Source organism: Opisthocomus hoazin, chromosome 13, assembly GCF_030867145.1.
Source record: "Opisthocomus hoazin isolate bOpiHoa1 chromosome 13, bOpiHoa1.hap1, whole genome shotgun sequence".
Lineage (NCBI taxonomy): Eukaryota > Metazoa > Chordata > Aves > Opisthocomiformes > Opisthocomidae > Opisthocomus > Opisthocomus hoazin.
In genome coordinates, this window is record NC_134426.1 from 25,963,567 (window position 1) to 25,990,108 (window position 26,542).

The following is a 26,542-nucleotide window of genomic DNA, read 5'->3' on the forward strand; positions in this document are numbered from 1 at the left end:
TTTTCCCTCTCATTGCTTCAAGCGAGTATTTGGCTACGCAGTGAGCTATAACAAGATTTAATAGCTCCAGTGTAGCTCTATTGCATTTGGACTGATTCCATCCTTCTGTTGTAATAAACGTCTGCTTCACAGTGAGCTCTTAAATTCTATAAGTGACGTCAAATTGTATCTAATAATGGAAAAAAGATCAAGTACTATAAACGCAACTTGTTTGCTCGCTGTGTCTGTCTTCTCCAGCAGTGTTTTATCCCCAGCCCGTTTCAGGTGCTGTCTGCATCTGAGAGATCTTTTGAGCTAGCCCTGAGGTTTACACCCAAGGAAAATTCTTTTCCAGGCGTGCTTGCGTCTTCCTCTTCCCCCCATTCCGTTGTCTCCGGCTGGGTTGTAGGCTGTGGGCAGACCCGGCGGAGCAGGCGCGGGGAGCTCGGCCTGGGGCGCGCGCTGCAGCTGCGCGGGGCTGTAGTGCGGTTCCGCAGCGTGGGCAGATGTTCATTCGCTGCTGGTTCGCCATCAGATGCAAGCTCAGCTCGGTGGGGAAACTTGGACGTGTAAGCATCTGCAGCAAAACTTCTGTCTGAAAAAGATGTGACAGATTAGATGTACGATGAAGATGTCCGATTACAAAGAACATTGCTTACTGACACGGTAGCCGTCAAGCAGCGAGCGTGTGAGCTGTGAGCTTTTAAGGAGCTTTAACTTTTGATTGATTTTTTTTGTTCTCCCCCCCCCCCCCCCCCCCTCCAAGGCCTGGTGAGTTTTTAAATCTGCTTAGCTGTCAGTCAGCAGGTATGAGCCACACTATGAAAACTGCTGATTTTAAGAAGCTCGTTCTGTCTCTTCAGTTTATTGCACGTGTGTGAGAGACGGTTTTGTGCGTAGTGTTGAGTGTTATGGCACATCAGGGTAGCCGTGAAGCTACTGAATAGAGATGTTGGGGGTTTTCTGACCTTTCAGTGTGAAAGTTGCTTGAAACAGTCCCACTGCCTGTACAGGAGAGATCACTTTGGTGGGGTTGGGAGGAGAAGAGAGAGAAGGGAATGGTAAAATACAAGTAGTCAATATTCATCTACTTTGATGTATGCCAAATACAAGTAGTCAATATTCATCTACTTTGAAAACCCTCCTAAACTGTGTTTTCCCCTTGACCTTCACATAGTGGTAGTCATTCACGTGGTCGGAGGCGACGGTTGCGCTCCAGCCCATGTTGTGCTAAGCGTCGTGCGTTCACAGACATGAAGCTCCTCCCTGTCCCGCGGTGCTTCCCGGTGAGACGGCAGTGGGGTGCGGGCAGGAGGCTTAGGAGGCTGCACTGGTCCATGGGATGGATCTCAGGCTGCCTGTGCTGCAGCCCTTCCCAAGGGTCGGGTGCGCAAGGCTGGCGAGCAAGGGCTGAGGAGGGTTCAACAACCATGTTTTGCAGATGCTGATGGAGAGCTTCTCCTGGGAGGCAGGGATACCATGGACAAAAGGGGTCAGAGTAGCAGGTAAAGGGAGCGGTCTTTGCAGCAGTGATATTCTGGATGGATAAAGCTGAGCAGAACTGCTTTTGGGCCAGGAAGGAGAGTGCTGCATTAATCAAGGTGGGAGCGTTAAGGCTGCCTTTAAAAAATGCTGACTTTGGTTCTAGGACTCTGTCTCACATCTATGCTGCTGCTTCTAACGGCATAAATAAATCCAAGCGCAATATATATGCAGTGCTTCCAGCCACGGGAGGACATGGTATCCTCCGTCGGGGAGCTCTGCAGGAGAGGGAAGGTGGCCAGGCTGCTGAGCCTGGTGTTGCTTCCTGAAGTCCGACTTTGGTCCCACTTGGGATCAAAGCTAATATCTCTTTTGATATCCCTTTCTTCAAGGAGGCATCTGTTTGGGTGGATAAAGGAGATGTGGGGAACCTAAAGAAAGTCTTTAGGGAGGTAGTTGAGGTCTCCAGAAGATGTCTTTGCTCGTCCTTTTGCCATTACATGTTTGGCTTGGTTTTCTCAGTTCTTTCTGTTAATTATCTTTCATTTCTCAGTTATGTGAAAATACTGCGAGGAAAACCGCTCAATAGCTGAGTCAAGGGTATTGATCTTCAGTTCATGAGTGTGATCTTTCATAGGGGAGATTTTTCTCGACTTCAAAAGGCAGCACAGCCCTGAACAGGCGGTGGTTGATAAGAACCTGAGACTGCAGTTCTAGGGCTGGTACCTGCCTCTGCCACTGGCTGCTCTGCGACGGGTTTTTTCTTCCTAGGGCGAGTCTTTTAACTTTATAATAGTGTAAAATGAACCTCCTGCGTGAGGTTAGAAAAAGCTCATTATAATTGCTCTCTGCATCTGGGGCTTTTTCTCCCCTGTTGAAAATGGAAAATAGCAGCCGTGGCACGGGGCGGGTTGTTGCTGCCGTGGCATAGCTTGTTCCAGCCCTAAAAAGCCTGTGCTCAGCAGGCTGGCCACGGAGAAAGGGAGCTGGTCAAAAATTAGTAGTTGGGGTGACAGCTAGGAGAGCTGGAGCAGCACAGCTGGGAGCAGGGCAGTAACAGCCTGAACCCACCGGCACGTGTGGTTCTCCTGCACCGGACCCAATGGACGTGGCCAGGAGCCAGGATTTTTCCTGTGATATTCGGTTTCCGAACCCCGCAGGGCCAGCCTATCAAGCCTGGCCAGGGTTTGGCCTCCAGGACTCCAGTAGCACAGTTTAAATACCCTGCACGCACTAACTCTTATTCCTTAATTATAAGCTGTCAGTTGTCATCAGTCCTCTGCTACCTCGTTTGGTTAACAGGGAGGCTGGCCCTGGTGCTCCCAAAGTGACAACCACAAACACCAAGTTCATGGGCTAAACAGAGGGATTTTGCTGGGTCTCGTGATCTGTTTGGCTTCTGCAGATCCCAGTAGTCCCCCCTACTTTAAGGAAAGGGCACTTCCTTAAGAAGTATGTTATTGTTGTGAGAGAAACCATTAAAATCAGAAGTAAATGCAGCACACTGTGTGTTAGCCCTCAGACAGCCTGAAGCAAGAGCTCAGAGGTGGACCTGACTCATCGCAGCAGGATATTGACTCTGGAGGGTAATTATGATGCTTTGAGAACCTGATTTTAAAATAATTGAGGTATAAAATTATGCGCCTGGCTTTCACAGTTACTACAACTCTGTGGAGAAATTGAAGAACGGCCTGTACAAATGTGCCACTTGGCTCTCGCAGAAATAGCAGCGAGTCTGGAAACGTCCTGCGTCACCACTGCTGTCCTCTTGCTGAGAGAAGCCGGCTGCAAGCCGAGTTTTGCAAACCGCTTTGGGCTGCCACCGGTCCTGGCTGTGCGGCTTTGGCAAACCCAGAGAAAGTCCAGCTTGGTGCTGGGCAGCCGAAATCCAGCCGGCTGCCGAAACGCCGGCTGCTTGCTAATCCCGGCGCGTTGAGCATCTCCGTTCAGACACGTCTGGCTGTTTGGGGCGATGGGCTGCGTGCAGGTAGGTGCCAGGGCTATAGCTGGTGTTTTGACGCCCGTTTTCCAAAGCTGTGTCGGGGCTCCCTTGCTTCCAGAAGGGCTTTCTCTGCTCTCTGTAGCAGCCATCACGTCTGTGGTCAAGCTCCGGTGTTTTGTTTGGACAATGCAGCAAGTGGCCTTGGTGAGCTTTGATTCTCTATGAAGTCCCAAGACGTTGGAAGGAGGCTGCAGTCCTCAGTAAGCTGTCTGAAAGCGTGGTTTTGTCACCTCTGTCCTACCTGGCGTGGGGTTCCCCAAGATCTGAATCCGGTGAGAACCCATGTTTATCTTTCATGGTTTGCCACCTGCTCTTGGAAGGGTTAGAGCAGGTTATTTTCAGCTCAGAGGCATCCCAAGCTGCAAACTTACCATGATAAGTGGTTTATATTTTTTAAACCAGTCTAGCTTGAAAAAAAAAAGGCAAAGAAGTCAGATTTGTGCTGTCTTTCGGGAGCATCGCCTTTCCAACGAGCACATCGCCAGGACCTGCCGCTGCCTGGAGACCTGCAGGCTGAGCCCAAATTCTGGTTTTGAACGTCGGCCGCAGGGGAGTAGAACCCTGAAGGGGAACTTGACAGCGAAACCTCAGCTCTTGTAAAAGCCAGGCAGGAAGCTGGACCGGGAGCCGCTGCCGTGGCCGGAGACGCTGCGTGCGCTGGGCAGCCAGGCGGCTGCTGGTGGCCGCTGCTCTGCCTGCTTGGGGCCGAAGCGGTTGGGATTTTTAGTCTGTAATAAAATAATCCCTCTTGTGTCTCAGCCGTTTGAATTATTACCTGCCTGGCACTTCATTATAAACACATTTTTTCCATTTTGCTACTGGTTTCCTGCCATTTTATTGCTTTTAAGGTTCTGTTGTTTGTTTTATTCATCTCTTCGAATCGATAGAAATATCCTGGCTTTAGCAAGCAGCAAAGGCAGACGTGACTGATGTCCTTATGGTGGGAGCCGAATCACTTTCAGAGCATTTGGGGAATGGAGGGGGGGGAAGCTTTTAAATCTAAGTTTTAAAAGATCTTTAAAGCATAACAAACGGCTCAAGACATGTAGCCGAGTCTCCCACTGCTGTTAGCTCAAAGACCTGGGATCCTGGCGTCGTTCCAACACAGATCTGGGGCCAGTGCTTGAGACCCCTCCTCTGGTGGTTACTGTTCTTTGCCATGCCACTAATTAAAAACCACCTAACGAGATTATCTCCACCTGTTCAGGAGGATTAGTTTGATGGAGGAAACGCTGCGCATACACGTAGATGCACACAGGGGTGTGCAGAGGCACGACAGTGTTGGGAAGTGCAGTCTTCCCAGAATTATTCTCTACAGGGTTTGCCATGGCAAAGATTTTTTCTGGCCCCCCCCCTCCACACACACAGATTGCTCTGACAGCAATAAAACGAAACAGAGAATTGAATTTGAAAATAAATTGTTTAGATGATGCAGCACCAGACAGATAGCTATTCCAGAAGAGTCGGTCCGGGGTGGATTGGCTTTACTGCCAAATTATAAAAGCGGCAATCAACCAAAAGGAAGCAAACAGCACGGCGGCGCGGGGGCTGTGCGCCCGGGGCGGGCAAACCCTTCGGCTGGGCTGCGGTGCGCAGTGCCCCTGCGTAAATCCAGCTGTGGGTCAGGTCTGAGGCGAGACGGAGATGTTGCAGTGCCCTTGGAGTCCTACGCAGGGTAGAAGGCAGTAGACCTAGGTTAGAAATGCTGGGGTTTGTCCCCGGTTGCTCTGTGACCATGGGCATGTGTCTTCACCTCTCTCAACCCTGTGAACGGTTGGTGAAGCACTACGCAGACACGCGAGCAGCACTGACGCCTGTTGATAGCAGTGTGGTTTCCTGGTTCCCAGACCATGGTTTAATCCACTAGATAAGTTGGTTGGTTTTAGTCTGCTTTTTGTTTTCCTCCCCCCCTCCCCCAGGCATAGGGTTTGGGGCTGGTTTTGCTCCAGCAACTCTATCTGAAGACTTCCAATAAGCTGGCGTAGCAGAAAGGTGGATTTTGGTGATGAGAAGGAAGCAGGCGGGCGCTTCAGATCCTGCTGAGGCTGATTTGGCCTGATAGCAGGTAGTTTCGCTTCTTCTGTGCTCTCATCTGTACCAGTCATCTTTCTTCCCCCCCCCCCCTTTTATTATCTTTATCCACAACCCATAAGGAGCCTTAAGAATATTTGAAAAGTTACTGCCTCACTCCTTGGCGTAGTAAGTGCTGTATTCCCCATATTCTTAAGTAATAATGCTGTTGAATTGCCTCAAGGTGGGGTATGTTGGGATTTGTTTTATGTTGCAGTTTGATCTCTGGCTGTATTCTTACATAGCAGGAGCGTGAAAATGTCTCTGGAATCAACATCAGTGGCAGGAGGATTTTGCCTGTAGACTGCTTTGGAGGTGAAAGAGAAGTGGTCTTACCAAGACAGTAATTTAGAATAAAGCAGGGAAGAAAAGTGCTTTTCTGCTGTCTTTATTGTTAGAATCCAGATGACTTTCTTCATCATGGCATTACTGAGGGCTGGGGAAGTCTAATTATTGCCTTTTCTTGCTGCCGAATGAATGTGAGAGGATAAAACCTGATATCTTTGAGTGGATGCATCTCTGGTGTGTGGCTGGCATTGGAGAGACACTTTAGTGTCTGGCAGCAGAAGGTCTGCCTGTTCCGTTTGAGCTTTTGTCACATCTCTTCCATGGAGATGCTGTTGCATAGGAGAGTCTGACTGATGCGGTGGCAAAGGTCAGGAGGGTAATAGCTTCGATGGCATCCCCTGAAGCAAATCAGAATTCTGCTGAAAGATTCTGTTTGGTCTGATACCAAGGGTCTGGTAGCGCTCCAGGGATTCTTCTCTCTGCTATTAAGCTTATAGCTATTACAAAAATTGATGTTTGCATGTTTTGGTTTTTTTTCCTAGTAGGATGGTCTCTAATAAGAATGGAAAATAACTGCTGCTCTCTTTTTTTTTTTTTTTTTTTTTTTTCCTTTCTCCCTCACTCTGTTTCAGGAATCCTCCATGTATTTGCTTGCCATTATTTAAGGAGCCTTTTCTAAGAGCTTCTGGATTGTGTTTCTGAGCGGACGAAAGATTTTTGTATTCAAGATGCTTATAAAGGAATATCGTATTCCTCTGCCGATGAGTGTGGAAGAATATCGAATTGCGCAGCTGTACATGATACAGGTCAGTAACGTTTCAGCCCGCGCGGGTGGGTGCAGGCTGACACAGGGCTTCGCCAGGAAGAGCAGCGTATTCCCGCGGAATTAGGTGCTTTAAATTTGTGGTTTGCTGCGTGCTTATAAAGGAGAGGGGGTGAAAAGCGATATGAACTTCTGCCTCCTCTTGTCCTTAAATTAGAGAACCTCTGTGTGACCTGCCTAGGGAAACAACGGCTCATGGTTAGGCTGTTCCTCTGGAAAGAAGCACTGAGCCCGAGTGGAAGTGAGCAAGCTGTAGGGTTTAAGCAGCCATTGCTTCCCAGTTGGGCTGTGGTTACTGGTCGTGCCAGTTCCCGCTGCAAACCAAAGGCTCGTGCTCTTTTGTTGGGAAGAAACAGTCTAGTATAAACTCGAGAAGGTAAACTAAAGGCAGAACTTTAAATTTAGTGGGAGGGGAAAATCTAGATGTAATATTTCTTTGCTTATGTACCACTGTGAAATAGATACTAATCAGTTTAGGCATAAAACTTAGATTATTTCTGATAGTCTTCTAAATACTGATGGGAATTTTTGTTGAATTCCCTGTTCAACAGGGAATGTTGAACATTAAAATGTTCAACAGTTAATTAAAATGTTGGGGTTTTTGTAACTCAAATCCTCTGTGTCCGTATTCTCCCAGTGTTTGAAATCCAACCAGGACCGTTCTTAAAAGGAAATTAGTCTGAAGCGTTATTTCATTGTCCCACACTTTAAATAAAATCTAATTTTGCTTATCCAGCGAAACACATCTAATATTGAGTTTGCAGTAGAACTCCGCTTTCTGTGGCAGGATGAAGCGGTGCTAGAAAAATCTGCTTTGGCTTAAAACCTAAAATGAATTAAGGAAAAAAAACAAGCCCCCAAAACCAAAGGAAAAGCAGAAGTCCCCCGTTTCTCCCCTGACCATGCAGCTGCCTCCCTTTAAGGACTCCTGCACTTGGACTTGACTGTTAAAACAGTATAGGGTGTGTGTTTTCTACTAATAACAGTCAAATTCCTTTTTCTGACACAAATTTAAAGCATGTATCATCTTTGTGTGTTTAACCTAAATGAGAGCATAAATAATTAAACCTTTTTCTTGAGCGGCTTCATTTTTGTGTATGTTTTCCTGACACTGTGGCTGCTTTGGATGTTGTTGTAATTATTTTGTTACAACATTTTCTTCCCAATTTGGCTCGGCTGTTCTGACTAAAGAGCGGTTGATGGAAGCAGTGTATTAGCTCTGCGGAACGTGTCACCCAGCCGCAGACCGTACAGGAGAATGGTCGGATTAAGGAGAAGGAGCCCACCTGATTTAACGGAGGGTGAATCGTTAACTGGGGAGTGTCCGGGGGGGCCTCCTGTGAGGTGCAGAGAACTTGGTCAGGGGGTTAAATTTGCTGTTTGCTTTCAGAAGTTAAAATATTTTGATTTTATTAATGCAGAACACTGGATTTCACTTTGTTCACTTGATAGTGGGTTTGGCCATATCTGAAGGTTGAAGGACTGGAGAAGACGTTAGGGTTTCATGCAAGGGGAGCTTCACCGGCCAAGGAAACTACTCGAGAAACTACGCCTCCAAGTTGCCATCCCAGTCCTGCTTCAGACCTGCTCTGATTTTCTCGTGCGTTGACACGCAGCAGAGCAAGGTTTCCTCTCAGATCAGGTGCAGTAGCTGGTGTCAGGTCAGGTCTCTGATCTCCCCCCGCTTACCCGGAGCAGGGGGCCAAGCTGGACACACCGCGTGGAGCTCGACGTCCTGGCAAGCTAGGGAAGCGCGGGAGAAGTGACTTTACTGCGTTATGTGTACAAGAAGAGAAGTTAATGGTGCTTGCTCCTGAATACACTAGTCGCAGCTCAAATTTGAAAAAAAGAAATTGCAAAACCTGCTAAGGGTAGAACGTGGAGTTTTTGTTCTGTTTCTTAGTGTTTGGTAGCAATCTGCTTCCACTCTTCCTGAAATTGGTGGAAAGGTTCCTGTCGACGTTAATGGGAGCTTTTCCTAGACCGTGGTATCAAATGTCGTTTTGCTTCAGTTTGATTTAAAAGCGGAGTTTTTGTCTTTGAGACAGATGCTGGGGAGAGAGCAGGGGGGAGCATGATTTCCGTTCGTTTCGGAGAATGAGAAAGTGCTTCATGTCTGTTTTTATATTTTTCCTCTGAAACGTGTGAGGAGGCCACAGGAGAAGCAAGTTCTCTGTGTTGAACCCCCTTAGGGGAGCCAGCTGAGATGTCTGTATAAAACAGCAGTGTAGAGGCATTGCTTAGAAATCTTCGGCTGAAACGTAGAACAGAATGAAAGTAGTTCCTGGGGAGAGGAGCGATTCTTAAAAGCAAAAGGTTCATTTCAAAGACATTTGTTGTGTACAGTAGGGTGTCATTATTGCTGGAGACACGAGTCAGCCTGGTCCCGTAAGAAGCGGTTTTCCAACCGTGTAAAAAGAAAATGTCACAATTATTCCTCAAGGGTTTTAGAGAGCCTTAAGCATCTACTTGAAGTTGATCACTCGTTTAACTTCAAGCTTACGAGTGAAGATCCCCATTAAACTCCAGAGTAGTTGGTATAAAATTGCTGGTTTAAGGGCAATCAGATAATTTTCCTGGATTTCATCATCCTCTGAACAGAAGTTGTCCAGCAGGACCTTCTCACCTGAGGGCTGAAGCAGCAGGCCCGTGCGGTTGCTCTGGGAGCCCTTTCTGTGGAGGCAGGGGCTCGAAGCCACGTGGGCAGGGATGGTCAGGCGCAAGCTGTAGCACTGCGGTCACTTTTCAGAGAGGTTTTCATGGAGGTTGCTGCTTTGCAGGGGAAGGTCTTTTTGTCCCCTTTCGTGAGAGAGCAGTCCCTTTGTCATCTTAGAAGTCTTCACAAAAATTTCCAGCAGATTTGATGTAAGCAGCATCATGCCCGAGTAGCAAAGGATCCTTCCATTAAACTGGGACAGGCTGTACTCCTATTTACGGTGTTTACTGGATGGGAGAATTAAAATTGGGCAGTATATAATCCAGCGTCTCTGTTGGTTCTCTGCGTCGCTAGGCAGGCAAGACATGCAATAAATCATCGTGTGCGTGCCCGTGTTGCTCTGTAATTCCTCTTCTACTTAAAGTTCTCCAGGGTGGTGTGTAAAGCTGTGAAAACTGAGGTGAGTGGCCTGCTGCTTTGCTTTTTAATTTTTTTAAACATGAGGGTGAGGGGAGCAAAGCAGCAAGTCTCGGGAGCGTTGCGTTCTGCTAGCTTCTGAAATATCATCTACAGAGACAGTGGTTTCAGTACTTTATGTAGCACTTAAATTTATCCATAAATAAGTTAATTTTACATTACAGTAAAGGGCTTAATGTACCCTTGACTTGCTTGAAGCCGAGCAGATCTGAGCTGAATTGTTTTTCTCTATTAAATTTTAGACTACCAATATCCGTATTTTCATGGGAAACCTCTCACGCAGCGCTGTCAGCGTCTTCAGGTTGGGCGCCCTGGTTGCATTCGCCGCAGAGCAGTTAGGTCTTCGCTTTTCCATGTGCACAAGGGGTTTTTTGCATCGTTGCTGAGTTTTTGTCTCTTTTGCGATCCAAATTAAAACATACGAACTTTTACATCTGAGCTTGGAACCAGAGATCTTCTTTCCTACTGTGACCAGTTTTTATTCTGGTGCACAAAACAGGCAAAATATTTCAAAGCTGTTAGATTTTATATCTTTTTTCTAGACAATAGGTTCGTTGTGTTACTTCTTCCTAAAATCTGTATGCACAGTCAAAAGCCTGTCCTGCTTCCAAGGGTGAGACATCGCTGGATAAACTCGACCTTGAGAGTTGCCCGTAGGACTGGGAGAGCTGCGGTTTGATGTGGGGAAACTGCAGGCTCCGATCCTGACGTGAGCAGAAAGCAGCTAGAGATGAGTGCTGGAAGGAGCTTCATGAAGCACGAGCGGTTTGTGGAGGGGACGGCTGTGAGATCTGTAGGGGTTTCTTGCTTCCTGCAGGAATGCTGAGCCGAGGACTCTGTCCTGGGTGTCTGCTCTGGCTCTGCCCATCACATCAAAGGCCCGGGCGATGTTTCTGTCTCTGCGAGGACTTTGAAGCCTGTCGGGCACAAAGGATAGAACCGTTCTGTTTTATGCATTCGATGGATCTTATTAAAGGGTCTCATAATTCTTCCTCTTCTAAGCGTCCTGCATATTTGTGTCTCAACAGCTATCCTTTCCTGTAACACTTGCTTTTCTTGCACTTTTAGGGAACGGACCTTTCTGTATGCCCCCCCCCCCCCCCCCCCATCCTAGAAACAATGCACACTTTGATGTTAAGTCTCTATCTCATAAAAGCTTGTTTTCTAAGATATAAATGAGTTTGTCAGAAAGATCAGTATGTTATTAGCCAAAGGTCAGTCCATTTATCATCTTAATACCACTCATTACTGCGGTTCCATATGCCACGAGATTCCGAGAGACCGTTGCCCTTCTGACCTTTCCGTAAGATGAGAGAATTCCTCTTGTTATTAAATCTTATTTTTATATTGGTGTGCATAGCTTACTTTCTCTGCTGTAAATAAGTCCGGTCCTCTTTTTCATCATGCCGTTTTCTCTGAGTCCTTGTGACCTTCCTCCAAAGATAGTGTACTTTAAAAATATTCTTCTGGACCTAGTGATTGCCTTTTGAGGATGAGACTTATTTTAAGATGCTGCGTCATCCTTATAAGCTAGCAACGTTAATACTTTGTTATTCAGCACTTCAAGGGTCCACAGCTGGGGAAGGACTCTGGCCCCAGTTTGAGGCAATCTGGTGAAGATAACCCATCTGCTCAGCGCTGTCTGCTGAACTCGGGAAGGATCCTGGGGATCGAGGGCTCTCCTCATCTTTTAACATGAGCCTCTGTTCTTCAGTCCCTCAGGGCTTGGCGTTCATTGGCTTTCCCGAGAAATCATAGCGTGTTTCCGAGCATCCACCGTGTGCTGTACTCGCCTGTTGTGACTGCAGATGGAGGACGCTGAGTCGCTTCCCTCCTTTCTGAAGGATCGTGATTTGTCCGTCATCTCAGTCTCCAGACCCCCGCGCTGGCCTGTTTGCTCCTGCGTTTGCGTGTTGCTCTCGGGTAGTACCTGTGAGACCAGAAACCTGCCTGGTGGTGGTAGTTCTGGAGGCCATGTCCTGATCTCAGAAGCTGTGTCCCTTAACTGTTAGCTGCGCGTGGCGATCGCCAGCAGGCTCAGCAGATGGTGAAAGATTGATTGAGAGGGGGAAAACAAACCAACCCTTCATCCCTGGACACTGAAGAACAGGATGGCTGATTATTTTTGTTTCATTTGCAGATGCCTTGGCCATCTGGACAGATAGACATATAGGCTTTAATTTTAAAAGCAGGTGACACTGCTGACAGCTCCAGAGACCCCGGGAAGATTCACAAGTCTAAAAGCAAAAGCCTGGTTTGAAGCTTTTCCGTCAATTTCTACGCCGCAGCATTAGAAAACTGTGACTTCTGTGTTGTTTCTTCTTCCTCTGGTTTTCATACCCTTTTCTTTGTGATCGTGAGGGCTCGCATCCTTCTGATAAAAGAGAGTAAGATGCTCGTGGTTACGTAGCTTGGAGAGCAAGGGAGGTGCAGGTACATTCACTGCTGCCAGCCTTGCGGTCCAGTGTGCACGGGTGACAGTGACACCCGTACAGGATAGCGTTTTGGGAAAACACACAGAGTAGCAAACATCTCTTCTGCAGTTGCTTTTTTTTCTTGTTTTTAGTCATTATCCTGCAACAGTTTTTAAACTAGCCGTTATTCCCTGCCTGGTGAAAAAAGGATTGATTTTAGAGTGGTGAACTATGTTGCCTTGACAGTTTGCACGTGCTGTCATTCTCTAACAAAACGGAGTGAAGCTGAGATAAGGTTATAACACAAAAAATATTTTAAACTTCAGATCCTGTTTTAATACAGGATGCAGCACTGGCGATCCTACTGAGCTAGTGGCTGTGAAAAATCCTTTTTCCTTCTTTATTTTTTATTCTCATGAAAGAAAATTTCTGACGTGTGGGCAAAATGTTGACTGTTGACCCAGATTAGGTTCTCACTTTCTCAAATGCCTGCAGGCAAGCCATGAATTAAGTATTAGGAAAACTGGGGATTGCTTTAAGTCAGTCCTCCGGTATTTTAGCATGTAGCCTATTGGTAGTGAAAAAATTGCATTGGGTTCCTAAAATCTGAAGGATGTAGTCAGAGGATCAGAACTGGATCCAGGCCACTCTGAGTTGAAATTTTGTCTCTGGCTCGCAGTATAATAACGAGCAACTTGCTTTACCTCCCTTTAAACTAGGACAGTAATTCTCACAGTCAGCGTCTGTGGAATAGTTGATACAGTGAAAAATGCCACTTAAAGACAAGGAAGGAAATACTCAAGGTAAGGCGAAATACTGAGCTGGAAATGTAGTAGACATTTTGAAAGATGAGGCCTGTGGGGTAAAAAAAGTTGGAAGTATCTCGGTAATAAAGTGATTTCTGATTCATGTGCCTCTGGCACATCCAGCCCTGGCTCCGTAGGAGTGTGACTGGGCGCCTTTGTAAGGCGAAGTGATTAATGGGTGGCCGTGAGAACGGCTCTCTTAATGCTGGAAGTTATTTATAGTCCTGCACAATTGATTGTCCCCAAAATATCCTGGGTTTGTACAAACAGCTTTGTTAACATCTAGACCTGATTCGCAATGATGCAATGCGTACAGCACCTGGACAAATTGGTGCTGCACATATTTCCGCTCTGTCTTGCGAGAGTCTGCTCATGACAGCCTGTGCTGCCTTCAAATTTTACGGCTGGGTTTTACATTGCAAGAAAAGCAGCCAAGAGCGATGGTGCTGCAGACGCGGCGCAGGTAACCTGCGCTTGCTCAGGTGAGAATGGTCCCTTCTTCGGGGCCTGCTGGATGCTCAGCTTTGCTCTGCCCCTGGCTGAGTCTTGCAGGGTTTGGGGCTGGAACCCCAGAGGGAAGAGGTTCCTGCAGCTGCTCAGGGCTGTGACCCCCACCTCAGCTCTCAGGAGAGTGAAGGGGTGTCAGGAACAGACCCGGGACCTCTTGGACACTACCGTACCTCCTGAGAGAAAGCAGATCTACGTGTGTTGCTCTCTGCCAGGAAGACCCTTCATGGGTGACATCTTCCTCCTTGTGTGTTTAACATCTCCTTGGAGGCAGCATTACGCAGTGGTGGCAGCACGGGACAAAAGGTCAGCCATTTCTGTGTGATAGTCCCAATTCATGCTTGGCAAAGTTGAGGGAAGAGCCCCATAATGTCCCTGCTGCAGGGAGGGAGGCGATCAGATGGCAGCTCCCCGCAGAGGAGGACCCAAAGGGGAACCCTCTTGAAACTTCAGCTGTGCAGCACTAGGCTGGGACGACAGATGCTAACTACTTTATGGTTACTCTCAAAACCATCTACCTGATAAGCTAATATGTTTGGATATCCCCAGTGAAACCAGACTGTCTTGAGGAGGAAGGTCCTTGGCTGTGGTGATGGCCATGAGCCTAACAGACGCGCTGCAGCCCCACTCCTGCCGAGACCGAGTCGCTGTGGGCATGCCTGATCTGCCAGGAGGAAGCATCGCTTCCAAACCCCGGTGTTGGGCGGGGATCTGGAGTTGGTTTGTTGATCTGTGAAGTGATGGATCTGGAGGGGGCTGTGCTCATGGTCAGCGAAATCTTAGGTCTCTGTGAAGTGTCTCGTATTGATAGAGCTGTCCTCTTTGGCCATCTGGTACAGCAGCCCGGAAAGCAGCAGTCTTCTTGTGGCATTATGACTAGGTTTCTGCCAGGATGTGTGAGTCCTCTGGTTCCCCTCCACACACACACTTTACAACTCTCTCTCTTGCTTGTGGACTCCCTTGGTTTGTTTTCACCTGGGTGGTAGGAACATCTAAGGCCAGGTTTGATGTTCAGCTGGAGAAGCAGCTGTGTTTGGGGAAGGGGTATTGCCTAAACGGAACGAAGCACTGCGCGTTGCCCAGCCATTGATCAAACCTAGAACAAGGATGTTTACAACAACTGCTCTTCTGCCTGTATTAATAAAGCCATTGATGAGGAACAGGTTCCTCTCCCCTCTCCCCAGGGTCTCAGGTCATTCCTATGTGTGCAGTACAATGAGGCTCGGAGTCAAAGTGCGGTTGTAAAGCCTCATGTTCTGCTCGTTACCTTGTTGACTCAAACTAACCTTCCTTTGGTAAATAAGTATTGACACTGGCCCTTCGTGTGTTATTCTTTTTAACAGCACTAATTGGATTAAAATTATTGTCATGCGTGAAGGATGCATGTTAGAGCGCAAAGGGCACACGGAAACCTCTGCTGTGGGCACCATGGTTACTAGTGACATCACTCGCTTCGCTGTCAGCCGTAACGATTCGTGTGCAGCGCTGAAGCCTGAGTGAAGGTAGCCTAAACTAAACCCAGTGGATTGCTGATGCAGTCCCATTGCCATGGAAACAGATGTTGTAGCTTAAAGTTGCCTGCATTCTTAATGTGATGCACATGGTGTAAATAAAAACATGGTCCCATGGTGTCTGCAACTTCTGAAAGGGCAGGAATAGTGTTACTGGAGAGAGTGGGGAAATCCCATTGCGGTTGGACTTGGTTTCCCGTTAAGGTAGTGCCAACTTTACTGCACATGAGGAGACAGCGTAGGTGTTGCCTGTGAGTAACAAGAACAAAACTTCCACATCCCTTACTGTCCTCCAGCAGTGGTGTTGTTGGAGGACTGTCAGTCCCACTTGATGGGGATTGTTTCCTATTTGTGCCTTACAAAGTATAGGCTCAAAAGCGCTGTTAAAACCCATCCCTGGGGTCACAGGGTTCCTAGCTCCTTTAATATTGTCTTTCCAATATAACCATTAAGACTGTACTCAACTCCAGCAGAACAGGAGTAGAGAAGCTTCCCTGTTTGAGGACTGTTTTGCTGTATTTTGGTAAAGGTCCCTACTCAAACCCAAAGAAGAAGACTGCCGCATCATGGTTAGGATCCTGAAATGGGGCTGGAAAGATCTGGGTGCTAGATCTGCCAGCAGCTCTGCGTCTCCAGGTTCCTTTCTCCCTCTTCAAAACGGTGCTCTCTGGTTGATTCCATCCTCTTTAATGTGAGAGAACTCGGATATTCTGGCTGTGGCACAAAAGCCTGTGACAGCAAGAAGTTGTGCATGCTGTTCTACTTCAGCACTGCTGCATTAATAACAGTATGGGTGATTTTTAATTTAATTCATGTAACCTGTTTGCTCTTAGAACATGTTACACTGATAACATTATGTTGGTTTTGATCTGATCGAAGTTCTCCTCGGCTTCTGTAAGGGTGGAATAGTACCATCTCCTCTGTAGCTTTCTTTCACACTGAGAAAAACTTCTTGCTCGGGTATCACGCTGATTATGGTGATATGATCTTAACTGAGTGTTCCAGGTCTTTGACACACACATTTTGAAAAGAATAAAAAAGCAAACTGCAAAAACCAGCTTGGGAAGTACGACTCTGCTGTACTTTTGAGTATCCCAACATTTTGTTTTCATAGTCGAAGATCTGATTTTTGATTACCTGCAGTAAATAATGGCAATGAATGGTGCCTGCTCCATCAGATATCTGTAGCAGCAGGCAGAAGGTTGCCGGTGGTGAAAGCAGATTGCGCGTAATGAATTAGATGTCAGTTCAAATGCTCAGAAAGCGGTGGTTAACACAACGCAGAGCTGAGTCATACCGCAGCAAGAGGCAGCTGAAGAGAGAAGGGATACACCCATGTGCACGCGCGTCGCCACTGTCCAAGTTATCCGTGTACAAAAATCCCGTGCTGGGAAAATGCGTTAAGAATAAACCACGCATTAGTTTCAGGACCTTTTGGTATTTTCCAGTATCTCTATCATTGGCTTTCTGGTTTTAGGGGCTGTTTAATTCTGGCTTGCAGCAGCTATGGGCTGAAACTGTGCATCTGTTGTCACGCTGGTTTGTTTGTGGTGTTTGAATGCTGATATCGCCAAGCCCAGAGGCATGGCTGAGGCCAACAGGCTGCATGGCGTATAACCTCTCCCAGGATTTCTACAGAAGGCTGTCACCTGTGACACACCGGTCGTAGTCTGACTGGTACCTTCTTAGTACACGCAGCTTCTGCTCTTGCATGGTGCCTGTGGGTAGGAGGTGATGGTGGCTGGTAGGCAGCTGCCTGGAGCACATCGAGGGAGGCAGCTGGGGATGGGAAGAAGGCATTGCTTTGGAAAATCAACTAGAAGAGTGAAATCTCCATCAGTCTAAATAATGTCCAGCTGGAGATAGTTGGGAATATTTTTCCCTTAACGTAGGGAAGAGATTGAAAACAAGTAGTTTATTCTCTCCCAGCCTAAATTTTGTTACACAACCCTTTATATCTTAGGAACCTTCGTACTTCCTTTCTAAAACTGATCAGACTTATTTTTTCATTTTTTTTCTGTTTGGTGAAACCAGGCCTTAAAAGCGATCCAGTGATGGCAGGAGTCATCCATCCTAAGCAGCTTCAGGCATTTTGTTGTCTGGTGGATTGTGTGAGGCAATTTAGGCTTTCTCTAGTTCCCAAAGGACAGGACTATTTCTGGGGACTTAATTGGCATTTGTGGTAGCCTTAGCATCCAAAACAATAAAAAAAAAAAAGTAATTGGCCATAGAGGATGTTTTTCAGCCTTCCTTCCCACAACAGTATGAGCAAGTATGTTAGCAGGACCCTCTGGGGATCTTTGCTGTCATGTTCGTGTTCAGTGGTTACATAGATGCTTTGCTTGCTGTCGTCGTTAACTGAAACCGTCAACCAGCTGTAAACTTCTTGTATCCATATATGTGTCTAAATGGGATAAAAAAAATCCCAAGACTTCAGTGTTATTTTAATGGATTCTCCCAGAAGAATTTGTCTGGACTATGAAAATATGCTGTTGCCACATACGAGCTGGAAGGAAAAAAAACAAAAAAACCAAAAAATCTTCTGCTTATTGTTTCCAGACAATGATCTGCATCTTCATTATTCATGGACAATAGGTCTACCAAGCATAGTGCTGTCAGTCCTCATAATTTAAATAATCTCAAATCGAAACTCTCACGGGTCATTGAAGTAGGCCACTGGTACAGTGTAAATATGTTGCTGTAATGCACCGAGAAACTTCATCGTGAAGCTAAAGCATGTCAACCTTTTGTAATCTCTATCAACTTATTTAGATTGAGAGGTTGTACTGTAAACAATGATCAATGGTAAACAAGGTGAGATTAAAGCCGTGTTCTATTTTTAAAAGCTGGAACAATGCCTGGATCGCCTGTTATCGCCAGGCAACCTGTCCTGTCTTTACTGTTCTCTGCAGTACCGTTGCAGTGCTCGAAGTAGTAAGTTACAATAAAAATAAGAAAGAAACTTTAGGAGAAACTAGACCACTAAGCAGGGTGGCTCAGTGCATGCTTCTTCCTTCGGCCTTTCCAGATGATCAACTCATCAGGCTTTGCAGAGATTCCCTGTGTATGGACCTGAGCCCGTGTGCAGCCCGTGCTTCACTCCGAGCGTGAAACACAAGGAGAAGGATTCCGCTGCTTTAGGACAATATTCTTCTCAGTGTGCTTCTGAGCAACAGTGCGTTGGTTGGTGGGGGTGGTTTTTCTTCTAATTCACCAAAAGCAGAACACTCCAAGGCAAGTTTAATTTCCACAGCCTGACTTCTGTATTTCTCCAGCTGAGAAGATAAGGCATACCTGAGCTGGTTTATCCAGCATCATGCATTCTTCTGGATGATTCTTCTGGTTCTGTGGATGCTGTTCTTCCAGCTGTACTGAGACTCCCCAAGCTGTGGGGGTTTCAGCTGCCATCAACCGTCGTGGGAGCTGTACCCCACTAGAAAACCATACGAGCTGTGTTTAGTCCCCTGGTCCCACTCAGCCGTGCCAGGACAGGTTTGCTGGACTGAGGCTTTGCAAGATGTGCTCGGTGTTGTTAGCCGACAGTGAGGCACATGTCTGGCTGGGAGAGGGGATGGAAGATCTGAGAACTGATCACCCTGTCTTTGCTAGTGGCAGGCTTTGTTTACAGCCCTTTGTCTCCCGTTGTGAAGGACAGATGATAAACGGGGTTAGGCTAGCCCAATGTTTAGATGACATTCATGGGAATTATTCATCTGTGATTGTTATGGTGAGGTCATGTGCTGTGTCCCATGCTATTGCTGCTGTGCCAAGAGATTTATTTTAATAGAAGCCTTTAAGTAACTGGCATTCTTGCTAATCATGGTGCATCTGCTTCTCTGGGTTCCCTGTTATGAGTAATTTAATGCTATTACTTTAGCTAGAAGGGATCTGTGTCACCATCTGTCCTGGAAAGCTATTGATGGGACTGTGCAGAACATGGAGTGTCATCAGCAGAAGAGAGGGGCTTCTAAAGGGATGACTGGATTTCCTGTTGTCATACAATAGAAGACGGTTTGCTGTGATTATGGCATAGGTAACTTGCATGTAAAGGCTGTTAGCTACTGTTTGGTTTTCTCAGGGACCATTCCTCAGATAGTTTTGTAGAGCGAAGGTACAGTTGTCAGTTCGTAGCAAGTAGTAATAACACAGGTAATCTGCTGAATGAAGTCTCTGCTTCTCGTAGGGGCATGGGTCTGAGGCTGAAACTTTCAAGGCTGACTCTAAAACGCCTGCACATCTGCCGCTCCCAGCAGGCAGATACCCTTTGGAGAGGGCTTGCCAGACACTTTTCAAGCCAAATGCTTTCCTAATCAATAGTTATTTTTTAATTGTTGTTTACAGACCACTTCCTTGTAACGAGCCCTCCCCATGCTGTAGCTGAGTCACAATAAACATGAAGAGGCTATTTGGTTGAAAAGCAAATTGCTCTTCACTTCTGTGAATGGTGTACTGTCACAGGACCGCTTACACGCAGAGTATCTTCCAGGTCTCTCGAGTGCGTGTGGCTGATCTCTTGATTTTTATTGTCTGAGAAATGTAGCTTCTTTTTGTCTTTGACTGGTTAGTAATTGTGCTGTTTGCCATCTAACCTGACTTGTTCGGTCCTTCCTGACCTCACCGTGGCTTGTTGGCTGCTCGGCAAGCTAACTGGTAAGTGTGAGAGCATGCAGGGCTGGGAAGCAGCTTTATGGGGGTTTATTGTGTGGAGTTTTTCTTTGATCGTACTATCTTTCCCAGAGATAAGCTGTTTTGAGTACAAGAAGGACATCTCACTACAAGAAGGACATTGAGATGCTGGAGCATGTGCAGAGAAGGGCCGTGAGGCTGGTGAAGGGTCTAGAGAACAAGTCTTATGAGGAGCGGCTGAGGGAACTGGGGATGTTTAGTCTGGAGAAGAGGAGGCTGAGGGGAGACCTTATCATTCTCTACAACTACCTGAAAGGAGGCTGTAGTGAGGCGGGGGTTGGTCTCTTCTCCCAAGTAGCTAGCGACAGGACGAGAGGCAATGGCCTCAAGTTGCATCAGGGGAGGTTTAGACTGGACATTAGGAAAACTTTCTGTACTGAAAGAGTGGTCAGACATTGGACTAGGCTGCCCAGGGCAGTGGTGGAGTCCCCATCCCTGAAGGGGTTCAAAAAACGTGTAGATGTGGCACTTGATGACATGGTTTAGCAGGCATGGTGGTGTTGGGTTGACGGTTGGACTTCATGATCTTAGAGGTCTTTTCCAACCTTAATGATTCTGTGTTTCTGTGAGTATATATTGACCTGACTCAAAAGTCCTGGCTCAAAAGATAGTTTGGGATACAAACTTTGCAGCTCTGGTGTCTTTGTCACGCAAAGGTGCAGCTCTTACTTCACATTCAGCTAAGAAAATGTTCTTGCTGTCCCTTGCCCTATGTCATGTAGATAAGTAACAAGCTGGAGGAATGCGTAGGGCCAAAATTTGCTTAAGGCTTGCAACTGGGAGGAAGAGGCTGTGGGCTGGAGTTGATCATCTGGAAAGGCCGAAGGAGGAAGCATGCACTGCTCTCAGAACAGGGTTTGTGGTCTCCTGCAGGCGCATACAAATGAATAAAATAACCAGAAGCCAGAAGTGGGACATGAACTGACTTCTGCAAAAGGTCTCAGTTTAATATGAATTTTTCCCTTCTTCCTGGCCTCACTAAGTGTTGGGACCGTAACACCACGCCAGTTGTCGCATCTCCAGCCATCAGCCAGCTCTGCCTCAGAAGCTGTGTTAGCGTTCCCAGGTCGTGTGGAAGAGCTGCCTGTGGAAGTATTCACGTAAAGCAAAAACTGGCCGATCTTACAGGTTTGCCAGGGTTCCAGCTATGGGATGAGAAGCAGGCAAGTTGTCCTCATGCAGAGAGATGTTGTCAAAACTGGTTAAACAGGGGAAAGAAAAGCAGAGAATGTTAATGTTAGCCGTGTATGTCTGGGCTGCTGCTGCTGGTCTGGGCTTCAAACCCAGACCCTCAGAAGAGGGTCAAGAGGTGGAGAGCTATCGGAGGCAGACAAGGCATACGGTGTATCTCAGGCATAGCTCTGAGAGGAAGAATATGAAATCACACTCTGAGAAAGAAAACATACAACGTATTTTTAACCATTTTTATGTCAGCCATGGCTGCTAAAACAAAAAGGAATCTTCAGTGGTTTGGTTCTCCAATGCAATACAAGCCTTTGTAAATCTGGGAGCCTGGTTTTGCTGTGCAGGTCTGGCTTGGCACAGTCCTAGAGGTGCTGAGTCCACTCGATGCTGTGGATTTCTTTTGAAAATGAAAAACTCCTAAATACGGTCCCAAATGAGGACTTGCAGATTTACCTTGGAATTGCTAGTAACCACACAATCTAGAATGGAGTTTTAAATCTAGCTGATGTATGATTCTACATGTGCTGACCTGGCACAGAGAGAGCCCGTATTTCCTCCACTTATGATTTCCACGTCCTTATGCCATATAATAAAACTCTAGATCTCCATAATTTGTATCAACTGTTCAGAGCAGATGCTGTGCTATTATTCTGTCTGACACATTCGCTATGCCTGCTGGGTTACTGCCTTTTCCGAGACCTTTGCGTTAGCCAGATTTTTGGGTCATCAAGATTATTTAATGTTATTGTCATAAATATTTGTACGGGACTTGGTCAGTGCTTATACAAGAACTGAAAGACAGTAATTTGTTTTAAGAGGTTGTGTGTTTTAATGAACTGCCAGCTGAATGTTAGATATAAACTGTTAAAAAGTGCTTTTCTTTTGCAGGACTATTGCAGTTTGTGGAGTGTGGAAAAAAAAAGACTATTTAGAATGTCAGTTATTTAGACTTGTTTGCTTCAGCTGTTTAAATTTAAAATTGCTTGAGAGTTCTTTATAAAGAGGGCTATTTTATTCTAAATAGCTGTGTTGGCTTATCATCCTGTCCTCAAAAGACAAGAAACCAATCTCGTGCATCTTATTAATCATTTTCTGTTAAACCATGTTATCCTTTGAATTGTTAGTGTGCCAGAAACGAGAGGTTGTTACTGTGTTGTATTTCACAGTTGATGCTTGTATAAAATTCCCTTTCTTTTTTTTTCTTAATTTCCGAAATGCTGTCCTCTCAAATGCAAACAATAAACTCAAAATACTAACAATATGAATCTGTTGTTTGGAAATGATGAAGGTTATACATCATCCAGTCTGCTGAAATGTGTTACAAATGAATAAATATTTGGTTTGCCTCTAGCTCTTCTTATGAGCACTGAAATTAGTATTTTTTTATTGAAGGAATTTTTTGCCAGGTTTCTCAAAGAGGGACAATACTACAAATAAGCCAAAACATGGAGGCTGCCAGGGGGTGCTGTGTGCATTCTGGCAAACTCGGGTTGTTTCTTCTAAATATCTTAATTAGCAGAGCATCATCTCCAAGCTGTTCTCGGAGAGCTGCTGCCCTGCCAGACCACAAGCAACAAGCCCCCAAATCCTGTGGTTTTAGGTCAGAAAATAGTCTTCAGCGCTGTGATGTTGCGTCGATACACCACCACAAGAATCTTCCCAGATGGATAAACTCCCCTTGTCCGTGTCATCCGCCGACGCAACAGCTTTTTGTTCTGTCGGGTGATTCGCAGCTGGAGCCGAGGTTCGGGGCGCTCTGGGAAAGAGCTGCGCGTAACCCCTTGTAGCAGCAGGAATTGACGTGTCGTTAGGTCTCCACTCAAACTGCCTCTCCATGTCCAAATCCAGATTTTTACAGGAATCCGTAATAACTCGGGTCTCCGTTCCTGTGTTGGCCAAAGGAGTCTCTAAACCTTTCCGTTATGATCTCTAGGTTTGGTAATCTTACTACCAGGGTGTGGCTCCAGTTCTGCTCAGAACCATCCCCCATGTTCGTGTGTTTTGAGACCTTGGTATGTAGAACGCACTGGGAGGATTAATTACGTGATATATTTTCCCTTTCAGAAGAAGAGCCGAGAGGAGACATGTGGGGAAGGCAGTGGAGTGGAGATCCTGGAGAACAGGCCGTACATGGATGGGCCGGGAGGCAACGGGCAGTATACTCACAAAGTGTACCACATTGGTATGCACATACCCAGCTGGTTTCGGTCAATATTGCCCAAGGCAGCTCTGCGAGTTGAAGAAGAATCGTGGAATGCATATCCTTATACAAGGACAAGGTAAAATTTATCATGGTGTCCAGAGCTGTTTCCCTACTTTAGAGAAAGGGTTTGATGTGTCTCGGTGTGGCACTGGCATCTCTTCCACCTCCTGCAATATCCTTTAAAGAATCTGGGGTCAAGTCCTAGTATTCTTACATGGTGCTTAATCTCAGGAGTGTGAGTGTTGCGTGAGCTTGGCTGCTGATGTACTTGAGAATTTATGGCTGGTTGGTCTAAAATGTGACCTGTTTTGTCCATCAAAGCATGGCAAATCTTGAATGGTTTTTATCTAGTCTTGTATCCTGCACTGCATGTTCTACTTGACATTGCAGACGTCTGCTAGCTCAGTGAGGTTGTGAATGTATACAGTGATGGGACAGTTGTCATGATGGACACTGTCAAGTAAGACAATTCATTTGTTCTGGGGGGAAAAAATGTGGGGAGAGAAAAATCTTAATAAATAAATCTGATGCTTCTTTTCTGGGAAATGTCTTACTGTCATTTAGCTAGAAAATAACAAACCTACATCCGATGGTGTTCACCCTGAGCAGGTAAAAGTGCTGGAGGCTCTGGGGAGCCCGCTGGGACCTCCTCATTTCAGCTGATCTTGTCTGGGAGGAGCTCAGACACCTTGGAATAAACAGCCTTTATGCCAGTTACTCTGGTTTAGAGCGTTTTCCTTTTGCAGGTTTACAAGTCTGATACTGCTGTCATCTTCCATAATAAAAAGGCTTTAATGGATATTTTGATTTCTATCAAAAATCTCGTTCTGTTCGTAGTTCTGGCTTAGCTGGTCTCTACAGGTAACGTCGGTCTGGGGAGAGGTGGGGAGTCAGTGTCTGCATACAGGCAGTTGCTCATGACTAAAGAGAACGGAGCTGTCTGACTTTCAAGTGATGAAAGTCCACTTCCAGTCTGTTTTTACCTATTTTCTTGAAAGTCAATCAGTTGACCAGGAAACCTGGCGCTGCAAGAACCAGGCCGTATTTAGTTCTGCCATGGATTCCAGGCAAGAGCTCTGCTCTTCTGCTGGGGAAGGTGCATTTCCAGGGTGGCCTTGTGTTAGTATCTGTACCATAACATAACTCCTTAGCATAGCGGGCCCAAAAGTTATCTCCTTGCTGAAAACCACGCATTTGAAAACAGTCTGTCCTGATAATAGTATCTGGAGGAGACATTGTCAAATGAAGTTGCAGGTTTTTGTCAGCGTCTCTGCAAAGTGAGACGACTTGGTGGTCCCCTCGGGCTTTCTGCTTGCTGGTTGCAGAGAAGTTGTTTCTTGGTCAGCGTGGGTGCCCAGTCTCCAGTAACTGCTTGGGGTGCATTGGTGTCTTCTCACCTGTAGTCCGTGTGACACCTCATGGGGAGCACACCCCTTAGCTGTGAGCTTGGGGTTTTACTAAACCAGAGCTATTCCAGTGAAGCCACATGTCCAAGGAGAGCTCCTGTCTTAAGAAGTTATTAAAGAACAAATCTCTTTCATCTGTATAGATGGTATTTTAAGCACATCCGAAGTAATACATGAGCAAAGGCTGGCTTGGATTTGAGGCTGATGTTGTACATCTTAGGAAAGCGTTTTCTCCACTTGCCAAGCCGAGGGGGATTTACTCTAAGCTGCATTGTTCTTGTTTTCAGGTACACGTGTCCTTTTGTGGAGAAGTTCTCTATTGATATTGAGACATACTACAAAACTGATCCAGGAGAGCATGTCAACGTGTTCAACCTTTCTCCTGCAGAAAAAAGACAAACCATTCTAGGTGAATAGCCTTTTTCTTTTACCTTTTTTCTACTTTTTTTTTTTTCCATCTTGCTATGTCCTATCTGCCTGTCCATCCCCTGCTGAACGCACACCTGCACCCCGTCCGTGTCTGTCTGCCGGTAGGGTTACACCAAGTAGAGTGAGGACACATGAGTTCTCTTCTAGGCTCGATGTAACTCACATGGAAATCATTTGAATTGCCCCTGTCTGTAAATTGAAGCTGCTGCTTTCCTGACTTATTTGTGCAGCTCCCAAGGGGAGCAAGACATCTGATGATCTTGGGAGTAATAAGCAGAAATAACAATAGAAGGGGAAGAGATTGCTGTATAATTGTGTAGCTCCTTTGCGTATATGAAAATCATTCCTTTCTACTCTTCTGAAACATGAAGGTGTATTTTTGCATTTTTGCTTCCGCTCCTTTGAGAGTAAACACTTCAGCTTTGCAGCTGTCTTTAGAAGATTGAGTTAATGAGCCTGATATCTGTAAGGATTTAATGAGAAAAGGCAAAAGGGAGCATCTTCTAAAAAGGCAGAGAATGGCAAGCGTCATAGCAGTTCCTCTGCTTCGCTGTCCGTCGTGGTCCGTGCCCATGGCCCCGGCTGCGCGGCAGGGAGTGCTGGCAATTGCAGCCGCGCCAGACTGAAGCGTCCCTCACCCTGCAGCTGCTGGGACTGGGGAGGTGTGGAGCTCGGGCTGACTTCGGGCAGCCCCACGCACGCTGGCCGGCGTGGCAGCTCTGGGCAGGGACACGTAGTGGCTGCTCTGCCTGGCTCTTTCTGCGCTCTTGCCGTGCGGGAAGTGGCAGTAGCCCACAGCAACATGACTTTAGTGTTACGTGATTTAAACTTCGTTGTGAACTTCAGGTTGACCGTCCTCATTCCTAAGCCTATCTGCTCGGGCTTTCAGCACTGAACAAACAGGCTTGAGTCACGCTGCCTCGCTGAGAAGTGTTGGAAGAGCTGTCGCTTCTTGGGAAGCGCAATCCTGCACTGCAATCCAAACTTCAGATGCTTCTGCTGACGTGTGGGGTGGGGGATGCAGATCTTTAAAATATGCTCATTCGCTCGCCTGCTATTGCAGTTTCCACTTCTGCATTGTTGAAGTGTTAATTAGGACTTCATCTTTTCTGTAATACATCTGCGTAACCTTAGCATGTGAGTAGTTACCATAACCTCACTTGATGGACTCCAGAGATAAGACTTTCAGTGGGTAGTGTCTTTTGGTAAGAAAGGGCAGGTGTGTTTAACTGTCTCAGACGAGACAAAGCTGTAGCACTTACTAAAACAGAAATAACTCCTGAAGAATGGTATTTTTTTTTTCTTTTATTCAGAAAAAGGAAATGTCTAACTGTTTCTCTTCTCTTTCTGTAGATCCTATTGATATTGTTAAAGATCCTATCCCTCCACATGAATACAAAGCTGAGGAGGATCCAAAGCTGTATAAATCAGCGAAGACTAAAAGAGGCCCCCTCTCAGAAGACTGGATTCAAGAGTACAAGAACAACCCTGGGAAATACCCCATCATGTGTGCATATAAGCTGTGTAAAGTCGAGTTCAGATACTGGGGGATGCAGTCGAAAATTGAGCGGTTTATCCATGATGTTGGTGAGCATTTGTAGTTTTGCAAAGTTCACTG

At 46.3% G+C, this 26,542-nt stretch overlaps 1 protein-coding gene across 12 annotated transcripts in view; it reads left to right on the plus strand.

Annotated features, from left to right (window-relative positions):
• The window catches only part of PITPNM2 (phosphatidylinositol transfer protein membrane associated 2), a 145,715-nt gene that overhangs the window by 65,475 nt on the left and 53,698 nt on the right, over positions 1 to 26,542 (plus strand). For all 12 annotated transcript variants that reach the window (XM_075434417.1, XM_075434424.1, XM_075434423.1 and 9 more), the window contains 4 exons: positions 6,454 to 6,627; positions 22,951 to 23,165; positions 24,783 to 24,904; positions 26,278 to 26,511. In XM_075434417.1, coding sequence (XP_075290532.1) covers positions 6,550 to 6,627; positions 22,951 to 23,165; positions 24,783 to 24,904; positions 26,278 to 26,511 — 649 coding nt within the window. In that variant the 5' untranslated portion in view covers positions 6,454 to 6,549. The remainder of the gene's footprint in view (positions 1 to 6,453; positions 6,628 to 22,950; positions 23,166 to 24,782; positions 24,905 to 26,277; positions 26,512 to 26,542) is intronic.